At 50.2% G+C, this 19470-nt stretch overlaps 1 protein-coding gene across 1 annotated transcript in view; it reads right to left on the bottom strand.

The window, feature by feature from the left end:
• The window catches only part of robo2 (roundabout, axon guidance receptor, homolog 2 (Drosophila)), a 450826-nt gene that overhangs the window by 45006 nt on the left and 386350 nt on the right, over nucleotides 1-19470 (bottom strand). The window contains exons 16-19 of the mRNA XM_061216243.1: nucleotides 15336-15460; nucleotides 14595-14766; nucleotides 12267-12455; nucleotides 5469-5511 (exon numbers count right to left, since the gene is read on the bottom strand). Coding sequence (XP_061072227.1) covers nucleotides 5469-5511; nucleotides 12267-12455; nucleotides 14595-14766; nucleotides 15336-15460 — 529 coding nt within the window. The remainder of the gene's footprint in view (nucleotides 1-5468; nucleotides 5512-12266; nucleotides 12456-14594; nucleotides 14767-15335; nucleotides 15461-19470) is intronic.

The following is a 19470-nucleotide window of genomic DNA, read 5'->3' as shown; positions in this document are numbered from 1 at the left end:
TGAAACGTCTGTTCGTGCGTTCGCATACTGTGTGTGTGTGTGTGTGTGTGTGTGTGTGTGTGTGTGTGTGTGTACAGTATATGTATGTGTTTGTGTGCGTGTGTGTGTGTTTGTGTGTGAGCGCATGTGCGTGTACAGTATATGTGTTTGTGTGTGCATGTGTGTGTGTGTATGTTTGTGTGTGTGTGTGTGCGCATGTGCGTGCATGCTTTTGTGTGCAAGATAAGCACACGGTGAGCTTCTGTTACTAATGAGACATTCACAGAGCTTCCTATCCTGACATGTGCGCGCTTCCCCCCGGATCTGAATTAGTTAAGCAATAAAGCCTCTTTCTCTCACTCTCTCTACCTCTCGCTGTCTCTCTATCTCTCTACCTCTCTTTCTCTCTCTCCTTTGCGCCTTCTTTCTCCGTCTGTATTTCTTTGACATTCTAATGCAGAGCTGCTAGCTGCAAGAATTATATGAGGCTTTTCCCCACCCACTTATAATGGATGGGCTTCAAACATCAGAGAGAAATGTCATAACATTGTAGAATATATAATAAATAGCACCACACACACACACACACACACACATATTATACTGTATGTTGACAATGCTGTCAAACATAATTAGAAAATAAACACATTTGAACATATTAATTAAACTGGAATGTTCAGTTGAATGCTTTCTCTCTCTCTCCCATATACATACCCACGCATTCACACCCCACACACACAGAAACGCACAAACACACACACTAGCAGGCGTTTTTGTATACACAGACACAAAACAACAATGGTGACCTCCAGCCCTTGTTTTCATATTCCCAACCCTTTAACAGCTCTCCTCTCCTCAATACCATAAACCTCCAACCCTCACCGGTCTGTACACTGGTTCAGTCCGACAACACGCCCTGCTCCCCCATCGGTCTGTTCACTGGTTCAGTCCTATGACATGCCCTCCCCCCATCGGTCTGTATACTGGTTCAGTCATATGACATGCCCTCCCCCCATCGGTCTGTATACTGGTTCAGTCCTACGAAACGCCCCCCCAATACCCCCTGTGCAGTGGTTCAGTCCTCCCCCCGTCACTCTGTGCACTGGTTCAGTCCTCCCCCCCATCGCTCTGTGCACTGGTTCAGTCCTCCCCCCATCGCTCTGTGCAGTGGTTCAGTCCTCCCCCCATCGCTCTGTGCAGTGGTTCAGTCCTCCCCCCATCGCTCTGTGCAGTGGTTCAGTCCTCCCCCCATCGCTCTGTGCAGTGGTTCAGTCCTCCCCCCCATCACTCTGTGCAGTGGTTCAGTTCTCCCCCCCATCACTCTGTGCAGTGGTTCAGTCCTCCCCCCCATCGCTGTGTGCACTGGTTCAGTCCTTCCCCCCATCACTCTGTGCACTGGTTCAGTCCTCCCCCCCATCACTCTGTGCACTGGTTCAGTCCTCCCCCCCATCACTCTGTGCAGTGGTTCAGTCCTCCCCCATCGCTCTGTGCAGTGGTTCAGTCCTCCCCCCCATCACTCTGTGCAGTGGTTCAGTCCTCCCCCCCCATCACTCTGTGCAGTGGTTCAGTCCTCCCCCTGTCTCCACAGCGCTCCTCTCACTTGTGGGACGTGGGTGGGGGACGGTGCAGTTTAACAGGTGTTGTGCATCTGTCCCTGGGGTGAGGGGGGCTATAAACGCGGCCATTAAGACTTTAACCTGTCATGGGTGACTGCTGCGTGGCCATTAGGGCCACTTTACTGTACAATCACGTCTGTAGCTCGTTACCGCCGGCAACGCAGAGGAGAGACGAGGGGAGCTCGCTTTGTTTAGCTCCCCCGATCATTCACAGTCCACTGTTATTTCATTTCATTTATTTACCCTTTATTTTGGCTTCATCTTCAGCACAGCTTTTCAGTCCAGGGTTGGCTAGGCTATCGAGGCCGTGCATTAACCGCCCCCGAAAATGTCCCTCAGAACGCAAACCTGGACAGGTGAGCACAAGGCTCTGCGCGCGACGAAGCGAAGCGTTTTTTCCCCCACGACCGTTCAGCAGGGAAAATGGCTGCCGTTTTTTTTTTTTCCCCGCAGTTCTTTTGTTTGAGCCGCGCCCCGCCTGCGTTCCGTTCCAGTGCAGAAGGCTCTGCCACATGGTGCCGTCGCCGTGGCAAACGGCCGCTGCCAGCTTTGACTGATGGTGTCAGACGGGCGCGGGGCGGGGGGGGGAGGGGGGGAGCTGCTGGCACTCACCCAGGGGGATTATGGGATTAGGGAGGCCCGGGGACAGGCCCAGGTAATGGGCGTGCAGCAGACTCATCCACAGGTCCTAATGAGCAGAGCGGCTGGAGCCGGAATCCCCATGAAGAGAGGGAGAGAGCAGCTCTGACAGGCTAAGAGCCCCCACCGTGGCTCCTGAATGCCAGAACAGCCCCTCGGGGGAAACCAGTCCTTCAAACTGATGGCCGTCTATCAGACGCATATACTATTCATGGGGTGACACATCTCTCCACCCCCCACCATCTCTCTCTCTCTCTCTCTCTCTCTCTGCCACACTCTTTACTTCTTCTGCCTGTACCCATCTACGCGCGACGCTATTCCCCACCTCCTTCTCTCTTTTTACCTTCCCTTTCATCCCTTCATCTCTTATTCTCTCTCTCTCTCTCTCTCTCTCTCTCGCTTTCCCTCTCTCTCCTCCGTTTTCTGGCATCTATCAGCCTGGTTGTCTCGTGTTTGACAGAGAGAGGAAGAGAGAGTAAGACCCTGAAGTGCACTGTCTCCCAGCGACAGCATCCCTCCCCCCCCGCCCCGCACCCTCACCGAGCCCAAAACGCCCCCCTCGTCCCCAACCCTCACCCAGGCCAGCCCCAAGCCCAAACCGCCCCCCAGCTCCCTCCACCAGGGGCCCGTTTGTAAGAGGGGGGGTGCCGATGGCCCTGACAGAGGAAATGGGGGCCTCGTCCTTGCGTTTATCATTGAGCGAGAGGCCCTCGGAAAGGATAATTAGAGTCAGAAATATTGTTATTGGGCATATTTATGAAACGGTGTCACGACTCCAGGAGCAGCTGGGGAGGCAAGCATTACAGGAACTCGACACCCAACTTTTAATTGCAGTTGACAGTGTTTGTGCGTGTGTGTGCGTGTGTGTGTGTGTGTGTGTGTGTGTGGGGCAGACATCTTGGGCAGATTAGGGCCATCTCTGCCATTATCCGTGTGTTCATGTTCTGACTGATGTATTATATATTCAAATTTCAAAGCAGGTTGCTGTAGGAAATCATTTGAAATACAGCCCACAATGTTTGAAGTTGGGGGCTGGGGGGGGGGGTAAATGCAGCAGCAGAGTGATATTAATCCAAAAACAAGTTCATAAATCAGGTGGGTTTTACGACTCCAAACCTCTACCCGAGAACAGCGCCCACACTAAAAGCTTGCACATTAAACGGCGCTTAAAGCATGTTGCTACATGAATTTACATTTTAAATTTAGATTCATAGGCCTTCTGTCATTCAGCTCCCAGAACCCGGTTCGGGGGGTGGGGGTGGGGGGGGAATAAATCTCCGTGGTGACAGTAACGGCAGAATTCATTGGCTGATTCGGCAAACCCACCATCTCTCATTAGTGCATAATCTGCTTTTGCTAAAATATTGATCAGCGGAGAGATAGGAAGTTATTACTACCTCCTAATTACAATCTCAATATTGGCAAAGGGCGAAGGGACTAGGACAAACTGCCTGTTATCGGCTTTTATCAATTTCAATTGGGCGGCCAAATTCGAGGGATCTAGGCCTACCAATCTGCAGCCTATTCATCTTCCATGAATCATTTATTCTGTGATCGATTAAGTGTAATTGTTCCGTCAGAGCAATTTGGCACCAGCCAATGAGAAGCTGGGAACAGGCCCAGCTTCATTTGCTATTGTCTAATTAATGCAATAAACATCCCACGTAACAAATGAACACATTTCCCGGGGATACATGCCTGCTAATTTCTCTCCTCGGGCAGATGGGGAGTCAGAAACATCTGGGGTTTCCTGCCTTTGGACAGCTCTGCCGGCCAGGTCATTAGATCACAGAAAGAGCGGCTTTTCGCCTAATGGTTCTGAGCTGGGGGGGGGGTAATGCGAATGCGATTGCCAATCCCCCAGAGGAGACGCAACCACCAGATACAGTAAGGGGCGGTCTGAGAGGCAACAGCGGCAGAGTTTGAGTGGAGTTTGGAGTGAGCTGCGATTATTTATGCGGAAAATTGAAGGTAAAACACTGAGACAGGAAGTGGACGGGAAAATGGAAAGACGAGTGGTTTGAGTGCTTGGCGGAGACGCACGAGACATCTCGCGTGGCTGAGCACACAGGCAGGGGCGCTTGCACGCACACACACGCACACACACACACACACACACACATTTGCACACAGACACACGCCATCCTATTTCTACATTCTCTATTTGTCTGTGTTAGTTAACACAGTGTAAGTCTGTGTGTGTGTTTGCCTGTCCGTGTGGGTGTGTGTGTGTGTGCATGTGCAAGCGTGTGTGTGAGCGTGCGTGTGACATGTATGTGCATTCATGTGTGTATGAGCATCTGCATGTATGGGCGTATACCTACTGTATGTGTCTGAGTGTGAGTTTGCCCATGTGTGCGTGCGTGCCTGCGTGTGTGTGTTTGCGTGCGGCGGGGGAGCGTGTGTGTGTTTGCCCGTGTGTGTGTGCATGCGTGCCTGCGTGTGTGTGTGTTTGCGTGCACGCGGAGGTGTGTGTGTGTGTGTGTGTGTTAGGGGTTCAGAGCTCATTCAGAATCTCAGGCTGAGTGACTCAGATCCTGCCTGGATTTGCCTATTCAGGTGTGATAAAGAAGAGAGCACCAGCAGAGGCTTTGGCTGGGGGGTCTCGGGGGGCCCTCCTGAATAGCGTTATTGAGTCAGTAACTGGTGTCATTCAAATGAGCCCCCTCCCCTCTCCGGCGCGCCTCAGACTGAGGAGGGGGGCGCGGGGTACCTCCACTCTGCTCCCCTGGGTAATTATTTTTACATCATTACACATGCTTGTATTCTAGCCGCCTGAGCGAGGTGACAGGCAAATTCATCACTCCGGGCTCCCGCGCCCCTTACGCTGCTGCGGGAAGATAAATGATAAAATAAAGCCTTTCTCAGCTTAAATTGTTTCTGCTAATTCTCTCACAGAGATTTATGAGTTCATCTGTCAAGCCCTCCATGTATGTATGTTTTAGATGTATGTTCGCCCGCCTGTATACGGTATATAGCACGTGAGAATATGCATGTACAGTACTGCACTGTATGTGTGTGTATGTGTGTGTGTAAGTACTGTATATACACATACATACATACATACACATGCACATACACACCGGTAATTTTTATATGACATTTTTTAGTTAGATCTGCCTCTGTGAATACCAACTGGGAAATGTAATGAGTAAGTATCACTCACGCACGTCTGTGTTTTCCACTGAAGATGGACTAGGTCTATTTTAACGACGGACGTGATGGATGTCTCACCTTCCATTGCTCATCAGACCGCCGTCCACGCGCTGGAACGTCACTGCGCCCGGAGATAAGGAGTGGTGGCATGACATGCAGAGGAGGAGAGAAGAGAAAAGGACACATTAAGCTCCCGATCTCTCCAGTCACATCACACAAGGGGAGACTTCCCAAATACTCCCCATCAGGATTACTACCCACAATCAGCACGAGTAGCATCACCTAGTGACCCAGTGTGCTATAAGAGAGGAAAAGTACATGTATCCTTTTTTTTTTGCTTTCATTTTGAGCAAAAAATTCCTCAAATGATTTAGTATCTCACGCTGCCTAGTCATTTAAATTGCTATGCGCTTACAACAGCTCCCTAGCTCTGTTTGAACCCACAATGAAGGGCTTCCTATTTAAAAGAAAGTGGTTGTAAACAGCATGAAATACGACCACTTCTCTCCGTTTTTGGGAAGGACTGATCCTCAAGTCTTGGAATGCTTGAGGATGAAATGGGCCCATTAAGCGTTTTTTGGAGGTTGGAGGCACTGTGCAAACTGTTGAAAGGGAGCCAGGCCCTTTGTGTCCTGGTACATGAGAGAGACTCCCGGATAAAAGGTTCCGGAGGTGTCACCAGCGAGGGGGGGGGGGGGGGGGAGGAACAGGCGTTTCATCCCCGCACGACACGGACGATGACGGGAGAAGATCAGGGGCCGGGTCGCGGAAAAAGACCCTCAGCAGATCAGAGGAGAAAGAAACAGGACAGCTCTGGAATTCGCCCGATCCAGAGCGCTTTCGGAAGGAGCCTGGCGTAATTTGGCACATTTGTTCCGCAGACGGAGATTAAGGACAGGGGACACCCCGCTCTTCCCTGCTGCAGCGCCCTCATGGCCGCTCGTGCCAGAACACGAACGCAGCACGGCCCCCGGAGAAGGAGAGCGAGAGAGAGAGAGAAAGCAGAGAGGGAGGAATGCCAGGAACAGAGGAAGAGGAGGGACGAGTTCAGAGCCACTCAAGTGTGCTCGGGACAGTCCAAAGCTGGGCGTCTGTTGAAATTCTTCCCTTAAACACTGACTGACCTGAGATCCTTCAGCCCAACCACAATGGCAGCTGAAACCCCCAAGGGGACAGGCCATGGACTGACCCAGGGACAGTGGTTTGGGCTGGCTCCACAACTGGGGCTTGTAGCGTAGTGGTTAAGCTACATGACTGGGAGCCACAACGTCAGTGGTTCGAATCCCGGTCGAGCCACAATAAATGATCCGCACAGCCGTTGGGCCCTTGAGCAAGGCCCTTAACCCCACATTGCTCCCCGGGCGCTGCACTGTGGCTGCCCACTGCTCCTAGGTAACTAGGATGGGTCAAATGCAGAGGACAAGTTAACCCATGGGGTTCAATAAAGTATATCTTATCTTATCTTATCTTATAACTGTAACTCTGCAGTCAGCATATCTAAAGGGTGTACCCCCATACTGTTACCCACATTCTTCACAAAAGTTTGCAGTGGCAATGCATTACAACCATGTCATCCTCCTCTTCCTCCTCCTCCTCAACATCATCATCTTCATTAACATCATAATTCCATTTACATAGGTGGCTCTATCTATGAATGGTCACTCATAAAATGAGCAGAACTATTCTGTTCAAGCCAATTGACAAGAAATAAAATGGCAAACAGGCTGCACATATGTTCTTTTTGGCCAGAGGTTAACGAGACTTGAACCGCATCAAGACAGACCAGCAAACGCAAGAACAAAATAAACAAATATATAAACAAACAAACTCCCGCACAGTCCATCGTCATTCTGGGGAGTTGTCATGGATACAAGGCGGTATCGCAGCCATCTTTCAGTAGTGCCAATAAGGCTCATTTGCATCTCGGTAAGTCTTGGCATTTTTCATATCTGGAGCGACAGAGGAAAGAAAACTACAGACTATCTCTTTGTTTGCCAGCTCCAGAAGGTAGGCTGGAGACGAGGCTGTGTCTCCCCATATCGGGGACCTCTGAGAGAGGGAAGAGGGGAGCGGGGAGCAGGCTGAGGAGGAGCGGAAGGGACTGGAGGAGGCCTCTGAAGTCCCTATCTGTGCCCGGCCACATTTCCCCCGGTGCTGATGGGAACTTTAATGTCGCCCGAGACGGCCCCGCCTCACCCGCCAGCCCCCTCCAGGCCCTGCCCTGATAAGTGCTTTCTCCATACTGCTGCAGATTAATCCCCTTTAATAAGCGCTAACGGGGGAGCGAGCAATCAGCAAATAAAAATTCCATCAAATCTCCTGCCTGCTCGCCGCGTTGCCGTGAGACGGTTTAGCCCGCCTGTGCTGACAGCTTCAGGAGCTCGGAATGGGATTCTCTGCATCCCATAATTTCCCCCACCGCATCCACCCCTCTCCACCTCACCCAACAAAGTTTCCTTAACCCACCCCACTACCACTGTCCTACATCATCATGTTCGCTTCAGTTCCATCTGTTGCTGAGCGCACACAGAAATGCTAACCCTCACCTATATGCAATTTCCATGGCAACAGAAGTAGCCAGACAGTAGCCGGGCCAACAGTGAGCTAATACGACTCCTTGAGAGCGTCATCCTTTTCTGGGACAAGGGCGTGGCACTCCAACTCTGCAGCTCCATCTTGCTCGCTTTCTCTCTTTCCATCTTCCCCTAGGTCTCTCACCCCCTCTCGCCATCTCCATTTTCTCCACCCCTCTCTTTCTCTGCACACTGCTGCTGAGTGTAAGCTCCGTGCAGCCTCCTGAGAGCCGTGGCCAGTGCGTGACGTTTATCTGCTCCGAGGGCGGGTGAAAGGGCAGTGGGAGACGTGAGGTGGTCGGACGGGGGCGGGGGGCCACGTGCACTGCGATTCAGGGAAGAGCCATGCAGAAGGGGAGGCCAGACCGCTCTAACAACTTTGTTGAATTGAAGCGACCGGCTCGGGCGAGGCAGAAATCCACAAGTTCTTCTGAACACCCTGCTGGACGCCCCACCGTGGCTGCAGGGCCGTTATCTGTCCGGGCCGACGGGGGGGAAGCGCCAGAGGGTGACTCCAGACACGGGCCGCGGTGCGTTCGGATCTCTGAGCCCGACCTCACACGCCATAGCTCAGGAGGTCCACCGTAAGGTCATTCACTGTCCGTTCTCCTCCTCTTCCTCTCTCCCGGGCTATCTGTCAGGGACAGAGCCCGAGAGCCGGGCCGGCGGGAGTCTGCCGTCGGAGGGAACAGCCGAGCGCCAGAGCGAGGCGGGACGCGATCTCACAGCAACCGCATGTTCGCATGAGGAGGCCGGGGGCACGGGGTGTGAATGAACACAGCCGCGCTGCGTTAAGACTGGCCAACGCGCGCCGATCCACCGTGTAGCCGCGATAACGCTGCAAGCAACGCACGAGTGGCTTTCCTTTCCAGCAAAGGGAAGAAAGATAATGTACTAAAAAAACATTCAAAAACACACCTTGGATAAGTTTTGAAGATGAATCGTCAGGATCCCAAAACCCAAATATATGACAGCAACAAAAACAGATGAGACAATATAAAACTGTTTTGGGACCTGGTTCAGGCTAGGACTGAGAGGAACCACAATGAAACAGACAAAGGCGTTGTCCACTCTGCTGAAAAAAAGCTCCCAGCTTGACAGGGTTTGACCAGCTCTTGAAATGGCTGGTAGCTGGTTGACCAGATACCAGCTCAGACAAGCTACCAGCACTAGAAGGTCGACCGGCTCATACCCAGCTAGACCAGCTTCATGACCAGCTTGGCCATGCTGGTTGACCAGCTCGTACCCAGCTAGACCAACTTATGACCAGTTCGACCAGCTCAATTTTCAAGCTGACACAGCTAGATCTTACATCAGGGCAGGCAGATATGCTTGTCGCAGACAGAGGAAGAAGGTGAGGGTGCACCTCTTCTACAGAAGGGGGGTTGGGGGGCATAGCAACCCCACAAAAACACCACAGAAGAAGAGAGGATCAGATAGAGGCAATCACACAGGCTGAAGGACCACAGGTGACATGGAGTGTGCAGGTTTACAACAGGTGGACACACAGAAACACGGACACAATGCTGCAAGATTGTGAGAGAGAGTTTGCAATCGGCAAGAGTTTGGATCATTTGCATGCAAGCTGTATTTAGAAGCTCTGTGAATTTAGTGAATTCGATAAACATCAAATTGGGTCTCACCAAGGTCAAATTTCTTTCAATTTGCAAAGCTTCTTCAGGAGATGGACAGATACGGTGACAGACATTAATCTCTTTCTTCAAGGTCCAAGAGCTCTTGATAAATTTTGCTTTACCGCATTGAATAAAATGAATACAAATGTAGACATTTTATAGGAAAAGTGCTGGCTGTGTCATCGGGACTTGCAAACTCTGTGCATACTTGGGAGGGGGGGGGCGGGGCGGGGTTTGGGAGGGTGGGGAGACGGGACAAATGAACAGTACCTGCAGGGGTGAAGGTGAAGGACTGAACTGTAAAACAAGAAGACAGAAAAGTCGGGCGTTAAAGGCCTGCAGAGGGGGGCCCGTGGGGCCACCGCACACTGTGGGCGGACGGGGCAGAGGTGAGGGTGAGAGTGGCCAGGCCCACAGTGTGCAGGGCTCGAGTGTGGAAAGCAGGCAGTTCAGAGGACAGAGGAAACCGTATGCGCAGTCACAGGTGGACGGCGCATACGTTAAGAGAAATCATAGCACAGAGAGAAAAAACATAAATGCCAACACACACAAGAAAGCAAACTTCCCCGGCCCATATCGGATCATTTCAGCTCCTCCATTTACTTTCTAAAGAAATGATAAAAGTGAGCTGAGAGAGTGAACGAGAGAGTGGGAGGAAAGAGGGGGGGATGTGAGAGAGAGAGAGAGTGTGTGAAAGATGCTGTGGTGTTAGAAAGAGGGATATGGCGGGGCTGGAGTAGAAGGGTGCCAAAAAAAGTATGGAAAAAAACATTATGAGGAAGATTTAAAAGAAACAAAACTATGCGCAATAATAACTCAAAAATATGAATGGAGAAGTCCACCATTTTATCATCATACAACACTGTCGGGAGTGAAGTGAGCACACACTCTGTCTCCAGATGTACTCCTGCTCTCTCTAAAATGTGGGGGCAGCTGCATGACGGAGAACATTTGGGGCATTTAAAAAGCCAAATCTGAGGACCTGCGGGTTCAGCTTAGGAGAGTAGCTGAAACACAGCAAGACGCCTGCTGAATGTGGAGGAACAGGTCATATACAAAGAGACAAAGGCATCGTGAAGGCATTACAGCCCAGACACCTTCACATCCTGTGCTTTTATTGTGTTCAGTCTCTCAGGTCAATGCTCATACCTGGCGTTCATACCCTTCTTAGCAATAACAAAACCGCTGTGTCGGCAGCGTGACTCACATATTGCATAAGTTTATTCAAAAAGCTAATTGAGGAAGCACACTGGCTTAACAGAAACTTTTCTTCTTTTGCAACGGCTTATCGGATCATTTGCCGAATGATGATACAAAGGTACCCGATAATTTGTTGTACAATAGAGAGGTGTGCCTTTTCCAGGAAATATCTCTGTTACAGTAGGTAAGGCAAGTGACACATGATTAGCTTCATCTATGTGACCTTTATGCACAATTGAGCAGATCTGCCTCGCCTATGTGTACAGTAAATGTGTTTAAACAGGCAAGATTTACCTCACTACAGTAAATGTAATGTGTGCTTCTAGAGGTAAGGTGTGTCTCACTTGTATACACTAGGTGTGTGGACCTCAGCAGGTAAGGAGCGTATCACCTGTATACACTAGCTATGTGTTTCTGCATGTAAGGCTCATCTCACCAACATATTCATTTTGATTCCATTAAATTTCATTTGTATGGTGGTTTTTACAGAGACTCTGCCACAAAGACACTTTGCAGAGAAAATGAAAAATTGGGCAAGACCAAGCCTGAGCCCCCAAAAAAGCTGCAAGTTAAAAAGACAGAAATAGCAGCAATGGTGTGAAAAAACTCCCTCGTGAGAAGACATCTCAGGGGGAACGCAGATATCGAGGAGCCCATCCTGCACTGCCTGGTCTGGTGTCAATAGTCAAAAATAGGCTAAGTTGTAAGTTAGAGAGCTAATGCCATCAGAGAAAATAGTGGTGAGGCAAATAACAGCCTCACACATAAAAAAACTAGCTGGTAAAATATATGTAATAAATGTATATTACAATGTACATCAAGAAGTGTATACTGTATTATAGTGAGTGGTGCTTATATATAGTATACACCAAATCCATGCATATCCCACCTGCACACACCAGGTGTGTGTGTTTCTGTAGTGTCTCACCTGTACACACCAGGTGTGTGTTACTGTAGGTAATATGTCTCACCTGTACACACCAGGCATGTGTGTGTTCCTGTAGGTCTTACCTGTACACACCAGGTGCGTGTGTGTTGCTGTTGGTCTCTCCTGTATAGACTAGGTGCGTGCGTGTAGGTCTCACCTGTACATACCAGGTGCGTGTGTGTTCCTGTAGGTCTCACCAGTACACACCAGGTGCGTGTTGCTGTAGGCCTCACCTGTAAGCACCAGGTGCGTGTGTTCCGGTAGGTGTGTGTGTGTGTGTTGCTGTAGCTCTCACCTGAACACACCAGGTGCGTGTTGCTGTAGGCCTCACCTGTAAGCACCAGGTGCGTGTGTGTAGGCCTCACCTGTACATACCAGGTGCGTGTGTTCCTGTAGGTGTGTGAGTGTGTGTGTGTGCGTGTGTGTGAGTGTGTGTGTGTGTGTGTGTGTGCACGTGTGTGTGTGCGTGCGTGCGTGCATGTGTGCATGTGTGTGTGAGCGTGTGTGTGAGTGAGTGTGTGAGTGTGTGTGTATCTCTCACCTGCGTAGTTGCTCAGGCCCTTCCTCTTCTTCCTCCTCCAGTACAGCCAGATGCTGAAGCCCATGAGGATGACCCAGCAGGCCCCGCCGATGCCGGCGATGAAGGCCGGCTGCTTCACCACGTCCGTGATCTGCTCCGTGATGCTGTTGTTCCGGTTCCCGCTCATGATCACGTCCTTGAAGTCCTTACCTGGGGAGGGTCAGGCCAGGGGCAGAGCGTGGGTGACAGGAACGCAACTGCACGCACGCTTTGTGTCTGGATTACATTACAGCACAATACAACTCAAATAGCAGGGGTTGGGTTTCCTACAGGAGATAAAAACGCCTGTCTTGCTTTTTAGAAGTTGTCACGTTTGTGTAATGCGAATGTGCAATGCTGCTGATCCAGGCTGAACGATAACAAACAACAGAAAAACAAGCCACTTGCAAATCATCAAAAGCTGGACTTCTCAAACTCAGCAGAAACGAAACGGCACAAGCGGGGAGAGAATTAATCGACCCTATATATTCCATGTGTCAATTTCGGCTCATAGAGAGGAAATTGACAGAGAGAGAGATTCGGGCCGGGTTTTGATTTTATGGTCCAGCTACTGCGCTGTGAAATTAGATTTGGGGTCTGTGTCGTGTCGCCCGGGCCAAACACTTGGTAATTAAACCCCAGGTGAGCCGGCGGGCTTTATCGTCTGCCTTCCTGATGCATTTTCTGTCAGGCGATAAAGAGGGACGGTCAACCTGGCTCTCTCTGCCACCGAGCCTGTTTGCCCGCCTGCCGGCGCGAACGCTTCCTTCACGCCTAAGACGAGTGGGCTGTCTGTGAAGCCCGTGTGTGGCAGCGCAGCCTGGCTGGTTCACTGCAGGGGGGAGGACACTGGGCTGGGTAACGGTTACGACACCTTTGAAACAAAGCCTGTTTACGAAGCAAAGCATCTGGACACAGTTCCACAAAACAGAGCTTGCCAGTGAAACGTTCAAGCCTCTTAAAATACACACAGAGCAACCTCACTCTATTATAGGTGTTCCAGTAAAAGCTTACCCAAGTCCGTTTATTTAATATCGTTTGACTTCATGGCAGTGCGATTAGGCGGAATATGAAATTGGAATATAATCGTTTCCGCCATTAATTATTCATTCTCTCATTCAAGGTCAAACCATTTTTCTTGTTAAATATTCTCTCTCTGATTGTCTCTAACTCAGTATCTGCACTGGCTTGATCCTCTCCACCTGCGGATCTAATTAAAACCTACCTTTCCAGAGCACATCTAAAAAATTAATATCCATTTTAATTCTGTGCAATCTCCTCGCCGCCACCCCTCCAATATAATCCTACCCCTCCACTCTCTACCTCCCCAACCCCACCTTACTGTGTTTTCCACCTTACTGCAATCTTAATCTCTCTCTCTCTCTCTCTCTCTCTCTATCAACTCTGTCTGCCCCCCTCCTCATACTACCTCCCCTCCAGACGTGTATATGTATGTAGACAGACAAGCACGGCTTCAGCTAACCCCACCTTGTGATGCCCTGGTGGTAAGCCCACACTGCACATGTTGAGGGCAAAGCGCTGGATCTCCCATTAAAGAGAATAGGGAATATCGCACTTTTGAAAACAAAAAAAAATAAAAATAAAAAACGCATCCCCATTAAAATTAATTTACTGATTGTTATGCTTCATATGAAAAGCAGATTGCGAAAATATGTAATATGTCATAAAATATGGACATTTTGATGAATATTTTCCCGGAACATCTGGACGAGAGAACAAACATTGTTTCCCAAACTGCTACGCATAATGAAAAATTGGTTGTTAAATCACCTTGGTTGTCTATATTGAATTCAATGACAACAACCATTTCCCACAACATGCGCAGTACAGTTTCCTGTTACTGCCTTTCCTACCCTCTCCAGTTCCTGTGTACACTCTGTGACTGCCACCTCCTCTTCATGTGTACACCTGTTCCTCTCCTACTCTCTCCAGTTCCTGTGTACACTCTGACAGCCACCTCCGCTTCATGTGTAAACCAGTTCCTCTCCTACTCTCTCCAGTTCCTGTGTACACTCTGACAGGCACCTCCTCTTCATGTGTAAACCTGTTCCTCTCCAGTTCCTGTGTGCACTCTGACAGGCACCTCCTCTTCATGTGTAAACCTGTTCCTCTCCAGTTCCTGTGTACACTCTGTGAATGCCACCTCCTCTCTATGTGTAAACCTGTTCCTCTCCAGTTCCTGTGTGCACTCTGACAGGCACCTCCTCTCTATGTGTAAACCTGTTCCTCTCCAGTTCCTGTGTGCACTCTGACAGGCACCTCCTCTTGGTGTGTGACCCTGGGCCTCACCTATAACGATGGGCTGGGGCTCGCTGGTGACCCCCACCCCGGCGCTGGTGCTGGCTGCCACCTCGATGCGGTACAGCACCCCCGCCTGCAGCCCCCCCACCACCACGGAGCGGATGGCTGCGTCCACCGTCTTGTTCACATGGAAACGGGTCTCGTTCCCCAGGCACCAGATCTGGAGAGGAAGAGAGAGAGGGAGGAATATCGAGGGAGGGAGAGAGGGGAGAAGAGAGAGGGAATGAGATATGGTGTGTTTGTGTGTGTGTGTGTGTGTGTGTGGTGTGTGTACATGTGTCTGGCAGGATAATAAACTTGGACAGATGTAGAGACGTATCTAAAATATCCAGTTAGCCAAGAGTGTATACCCAGATGAAGGCATCTAAATGCAAACAAATGTCTAAATTCTGGTAAAAGATTAATCAATCATGTTTTGACTAGAGCAGGGGTCGGCAACCCTGGTCCTGGAGAGCCGCAGGGTGTGCTGGCTTTCGTTGTTACTTGGCATTAATTGATCAATGAAAGCCGTTGATTACACAGTTAACTCACCTCACCTGGTTTCTTGGGTCTGAATCGGTTGCTTATTTTAAGGTGGAGACCAAAGCCAGCACACCCTGCGGCTCTCCAGGACCAGGGTTGCCGACCCCTGGACTAGAGGATGGTGTAACTTTGTCTTTCTTTTGTATGGTTGTCGAGTGTATGTAAGGTGCAAATTTACTCCAGCCACCATGCCTGCCCTGACCCTACCTTGTACTCTTGTATGATCCCGTTCTGATGGTCCGGGGGAGGGGGGTCCCAGGAGATGCTGATGGAGGTGCTGTTCTGGTTCCCCACTGTTAGAACTGTGACCTGCTGGGGAGGGGCGCTGGGAGCTGGAGGAGAGAGAGAGAGAGAGAGAGAGAGAGAGAGGGTACAGTCAGCCAGCGGACCTCCAGACCACTCAGGCAACACAGAGAGGATCTGTCCTTTCTGCACACAGATAAACCATCATTCTTCTGAGGATGTGAGGGCGTCTACACTTCTCAGCTGATTAGCCGTTTAGCTGCAGGTAGAGGAGTTAATTAGATGAGGATTTATATTAGAAAAGGGCAAGTCTGACACTGATATGGTGAAGGCAGCTTAATGATTTAATATCCATTGTATCAACCGGGGGATTGGGAGGGACTGAAGGAAGGCATTCATTCTGGTGGAGATGTTTGACACTGGCTCATTCTCATAATTAAACCCTCCATTTTATAGTCAGCTGTCATCATATTGAGGCCATTATGAGGTGTGAAAATGACCCAAAATGAATGAATGACTCTTGAGCAGAAAAGCTAAGATAGACAGAATTTTTTGTGAAACTCAGTCAAGTCCGGGACAGCCGCAAGGACTGTCTGTTGACCGGTTGAGTCCAAAGCCAGATTCCATCGATTACCCTCAGTGGATGGGGGAGATACGCAGTCAGGAGGAACGGGGGTGAAATCAGGGTCAGCAGTCAGGTCATGTGGAAAAAACGGCTTTAAAATCTGTTCCTCCTTTCTCCAGCACCTGACCGAGGAGCCATACGCAACCAAAGCATGGACAGGTCAATTACTCCAACTCTATACCCGCCCCCCATTCTCAAAGTGATCTACCACTCCAAATCTCTGTTTATCTCTTTCAGGATGGAATAATACAGACACCACCCCCACAAACCCCCCAAAAAAACGAAACAAAACAAAAACGATAGACGAATGGCTACAACGCTTTCTCAAACACCTGCCTCGTACTCGAACAGGAAGAGAGCAGTTAATTTCCTGTCACGCTCCCGTTCCGTCCGCAGCAGCTGCAGCAGGCAGAAGGCACAGAGCGGAGGACTCTTAACAGGCTACGCTGCTTAGCGTTCGCCCTCGCGCGCAATGTCGTTCAATGTTAATGGCACCAGCCATTTTGCGATTCGTTGCGCGTGTTAGCGCTAAACAAAACATTTTTCATGTCGGGGCGATGAAGCCATCCAGGCTGCAACGTCTGGCAGCTAATGGGGGGGTGGGGGGTGGCGGTGACCCCTGTCTCACTTTCACACCAACTCCCAATGACACGTTGTTAATGATGCATTCTCAGCATTTGACTCGGTGCACTGGATGAGGTTCTGCACATAGGTGAAAGGTCAGAGTTCATTGGGGACAAAGCTCAGTGCCTCTCCCTGTTGCTACTGCACTGAGCTCCTCAAGGAAAATCAAAAGGGGGCACTGCAGTGTGTTCAGCATAACTGATGGGACTTTCTGGTTGCAGTTGAGGTAATCTCTCAGCGAGAGTCTAGCCACTGGAATGCGCTCGCACATGCATGCATCATCCGCTTGTCCCAAAAGAGGGGATGATGAAGGACTGAGCATGCCCACAGCAGTCCCCTTGGATCACCTCTCCAAGGGCTCTAATTGGTTTAATGGACAACAGGAATTTTAATCACCCAGCACAGCGCAATCCCCGATAAATCTCCCCGCTTCCCATGTCCCCTCTGCCCGAGGCTGTGGTATTCCTGACACAGGCCGTCCATCTTCTGTCGAGGGGCTTCTCCCTCATGCCAGACCCAAACACAGGCCCAGACCACAGGCCAAAACATAGGCCCAGAACACAGACCCAAACGCAGGCCCAGAAACAGACCCAAACACAGGCCCAGAACACAGACCCAAACGCAGGCCCAGAACATAGGACCAAACACCCAAGAACCAGGCCAAAAACCCAGCATTGGGATAGTCTGAATACATGTCAGAACTCAACGCCACAACCCATGCAGTTGACACAAGCTGTGAATCTTTGTAAACTGTCTAAGGTGACTGTCCGATTGGACACCGTTGTAAGGAAATGCCATTACAGGAACTACTGAACTGAAGACAAACATGGCTATGAAATGTAATACTTGCTATTTTTAATACTTTCCTTTTTATGACCTCATTAAGTTTATGTTTGCTTATTATGAACACCATCGCCCATACTGTATATGGCTGCTGCATATTATTCTTCTAGCTATACGGCGGGATAATTTTGTGGTTGATCGAGTGCGAGTATGCATTTGCCCGAGAGAAGTGACCCATGACAGAGATGGACAGAGAGAGAGAAAGAGGGGGAGAGGGAGAATATGGAGAGAGAAGATGGAGAGAGTGAGAGAGATGATAGAGAGAGAAAGCAAGAGAGAATGAAAGATAAACAGAGAGAGAATGCGTTTGGTGTAATGGAAGAACACACAGTGTGTATATGAGGCTGTAGTTGTTGGGATATGAGCACAGAGGGGGAATGAGATAGCAGGGCAGTCAGAGGCAGCGTTGGTCAGGGGAGAGAGGATGCCCCGCAGAGACATGGGAAATAAATGGGCCTGTCACACCTGCCCAAATTTAACCCTATCCCTCCTGCACCCGCCTGGGCCAAGGCTGCCCCACAGGGGGCTCATTCTAAAGAGCAGCCATACAGAAGCCAGGTTTCCATTACAACATCCCACAGAAGCCACAGTACCTGGGAGCACTACAAAAACAATTGCTTTTACTTTGTGCATCAAACACACCCCATGACAGGCGTTTCCAAACAGCCTTTTGGTGGGAATGCTGCCTCATGAGATTTTATCAAGGCTCAACTTTTAATTCAGCCAAAGTTTTGTGCCAGTTGAAGCAGTTTGCATTTTAATTATTCTTCTTAATCCTGAAACTCAGCTTTATAAAACAATAAATATTGTACACACGTAGTGCACTTAAACATATTCACTATCTCCCAGTTCTGGCTCTGGTAAGATAGTGCAGGCAGGTAAGATACTGCAGTCTGGCTCAGGTAAGATACAGGGAGCATGGTGCCTTGCTCTTATCTTTCTGGACAAAAGGGCACATCCATCCTCCGGATGGGCAGCACAGCTGGCTGTGCCAGGCAGTGCGAGGGTGTCAGAGTGCGGGAGGGTATCGCCACGCGTCTACTGGGGTCCGTCAGGCGGGGAGGAGGGAGCTGACCGCGCAGCATCAGGCCTGGGAGGGGTGTTCAGTCCCACTGGGCGAGGCTTTTGAGTGATGCATGGGTGTGCACGTTTGGGGTGATGGTGAAGGGTGTGCACGTTTGGGGTGATATTTGAGGGGTGTGCACGTTTGGGGTGATATCCGAGGGGAGTGCACGTTTGGGGTGATGTTTGAGGGGAGTGCACGTTTGGGGTGATGTTTGAGGGGAGTGCACGTTTGGGGTGATGTGTGAGGGGAGTGCACGTTTGGGGTGATGTTTGAGGGGAGTGCACGTTTGGGGTGATGTTTGAGGGACACACACATGGGAAAGGCCCTGGTCATGAATTCATGGGGAAAGGAAGCATGCCCTGGAGCTGAGCTCAGTGAGGAAAACGCCTAACAGCTCCGTGCTGCCAGTGGAGAGATAAACATACCGTCTCTGTGGCTTACCTCAGTTCAGCACTATGAAACCCAGAGCCCAATTATTACAGACAACCCATTATGGTACATAGAGGTGATCCCCGACGTGACATTTAACTGCTTCCCTTCATAAGACTGACTTTAAGGAGCAGCCCAACAGATCCGGCCTCTTTAACCTGACAGACGAGGTCTCTTTACTCCAATAGACTCTGCATCCGTAATGTGACAGGCCCTGCCTCTTTAGTCTGACAGGCCCCGCCCCTTTATTCTAACAGACCCCACATACTTGTCCCAACAGGCCATCTGTACCCTAACAACCACTGTCTCTGTCCCAACTGCCCCTGTTTCTACCCCAACCGCCCCTGTCTCTGTCCCAACCGCCCCTGTCTCTACCCAAACAGACCACACCTCTTCACCCAAACAGATCCCACCTCGTCTTGTAGCACGGTTAGCTCGGCTAGTTCGCTTGTAAAGGCACAGTGAAGCGCAGTGAAGGCTCACAGCAGGCTACCACGACAATGCTCCCCGAC

The sequence above is a fragment of the Conger conger genome, chromosome 13 (assembly GCF_963514075.1).
Source record: "Conger conger chromosome 13, fConCon1.1, whole genome shotgun sequence".
Lineage (NCBI taxonomy): Eukaryota > Metazoa > Chordata > Actinopteri > Anguilliformes > Congridae > Conger > Conger conger.
This window is presented reverse-complemented; position numbering and strand designations above follow the sequence as displayed.